General features: G+C 63.8%; 1 protein-coding gene across 1 annotated transcript in view; it reads right to left on the reverse strand.

The window, feature by feature from the left end:
• Positions 1 to 834, reverse strand: part of C8G (complement C8 gamma chain) — a 2,615-nt gene extending 1,781 nt beyond the window's left edge. Inside the window, exons 1-2 of the mRNA XM_031059221.1 lie at positions 689 to 834; positions 1 to 27 (exon numbers count right to left, since the gene is read on the reverse strand). The exon at positions 1 to 27 is cut by the window's left edge and continues 5 nt beyond it. Coding sequence (XP_030915081.1) covers positions 1 to 27; positions 689 to 834 — 173 coding nt within the window. The remainder of the gene's footprint in view (positions 28 to 688) is intronic.
• Positions 835 to 1,619: the final 785 nt, after the last annotated feature.

Below are 1,619 nucleotides of genomic sequence, written 5' to 3' on the forward strand. Positions count from 1 at the left end.
TGCCTGATTTCCCAGCACATCCTGTCCCTGCAGGGGGAGAGGAGGAGGAGATGTCAGTACAGGCTGTGGAGGATCTTCTCGGATCCCTGCCCACCCTGCCTGCCAAGGCACACATGCTGTCTGTTTCCTTGGGACTTGGTTTTCTCCCCAGGGAAAGATGTCCCAGAACACTGGGGAGACATTGTGAGAGATTCTGAGCTCAAGGAGTCCCTGCCACCTCCCTGCAACGCTGAGCCTGGTCAGGACCTTAGGGCCCATCAGGCTGGGGAAAGCGCTCACAGATATGCTGAAGGTCCCCATCCTCAGACATGCTGCTCCTAGGATAGTCCTAAGAGCCAGTCCTGGGCTGGGCAGCCTTAGAGCCACCACATGTCTCAGTTTTGCCAGCCTGGCTGTCCTCACACTGACCAGCCTGGGCACCCCCAGCTCAGCCTGGGCTAGTGGACGTGCGGATGGCAGAGCGTCCATCATGACCAGGGCACCCATCGTGGCCAGGGCTTTGACTACAAAACTCCTTGGAGTGTATCCCACCCACACTTGCTTCTGGGCCAGCTCTGTCCTCTTTGGAGCCTGTGGCTAGGGCACTGGCACTGCTTTCAGAGTCCCCATCCCAAGGCAGTGGTCCTGTTCCGCCCTGCCTGCAGCATCCCTGTCCCTGCCCACGGCCCCTGTGCCTGGCATCACTCACAGCTTCCTGAAGGTGCTGATGGCCAGGCTCTGCCCATCCAGGACGGTCATTGTCACTGTCGTGGCCTCCAGCTGGTGGCTGTGCTCTGCCAGGTAGCTGCAGTGGGAGGCCATGCCGACCAGGAACCACTTCCCTGAGAGCTGCATGGCACAGGGGTGGCACCATCTGCAGGGCCACAAGCCTGGGGTGCCACCACTCAACCACCTTGAGCACCCTCCCTCTCACTTGTCAACTCTGCCCACAGCTGTTCCTTGGGAACTGTTCCTGTTCCAGCCTTGCCCACAGAGCACAATGGCCCTTCAGGTGCTGGTTGGTGGGATGGCAGGGCAGAACGAGCCTGACATAGGGACAGGCTGGGGGTATGCAGGGGATGTCCAAGGCACCTGCCCATGGCTCACACTGCCCACAGCACTGCGGGCACCCCAGTGCCACACTGGGTGTCTGTTGGGCATCACATAATGCCTCAGCCCCAGCTCGCCCCGCCAGCAGAGCCCCGAGCGCAGCCCCAGCCCCGCAGTGAGGACGGCTGCACCGGCCCTCGGGCAGCTCCAGATGGGTGAGGACGAGGGTTCCTGTGAGGCTCCGGCCCCAGTGCCTGCTCTGTGGGCAGCTCTGCAGGCAGCGCTGGGGCTGAGCTGGGCTCAGGCAGCCCTGGCTGTGTGTGGGGGGCACTGAGGGGCTCGGGCTTGGGGCATGGGCTGGGAGGCTGAGGCTGGGGAGGACAGTGGGGCTCAGACCTGGAGGGGGACACGGGACGGGCTGCAACGGTGGGCCTGGGGAGGAAGGGCGCAGGGGGTCAGCGTTGGACGGGCATGCCGGACGGGGATACAGGAGGATGGGCTGCAAAGCCGGGTCTGGGGGGACACACGGCACAAGAGCCACCGCGGCTCTCTGCAGCCCACCCAAGTGCGGGGTCGGCGGATGCCCACAG

Source organism: Geospiza fortis, unplaced genomic scaffold, assembly GCF_000277835.1.
Source record: "Geospiza fortis unplaced genomic scaffold, GeoFor_1.0 scaffold85, whole genome shotgun sequence".
Classification (NCBI taxonomy): Eukaryota; Metazoa; Chordata; class Aves; order Passeriformes; family Thraupidae; genus Geospiza; species Geospiza fortis.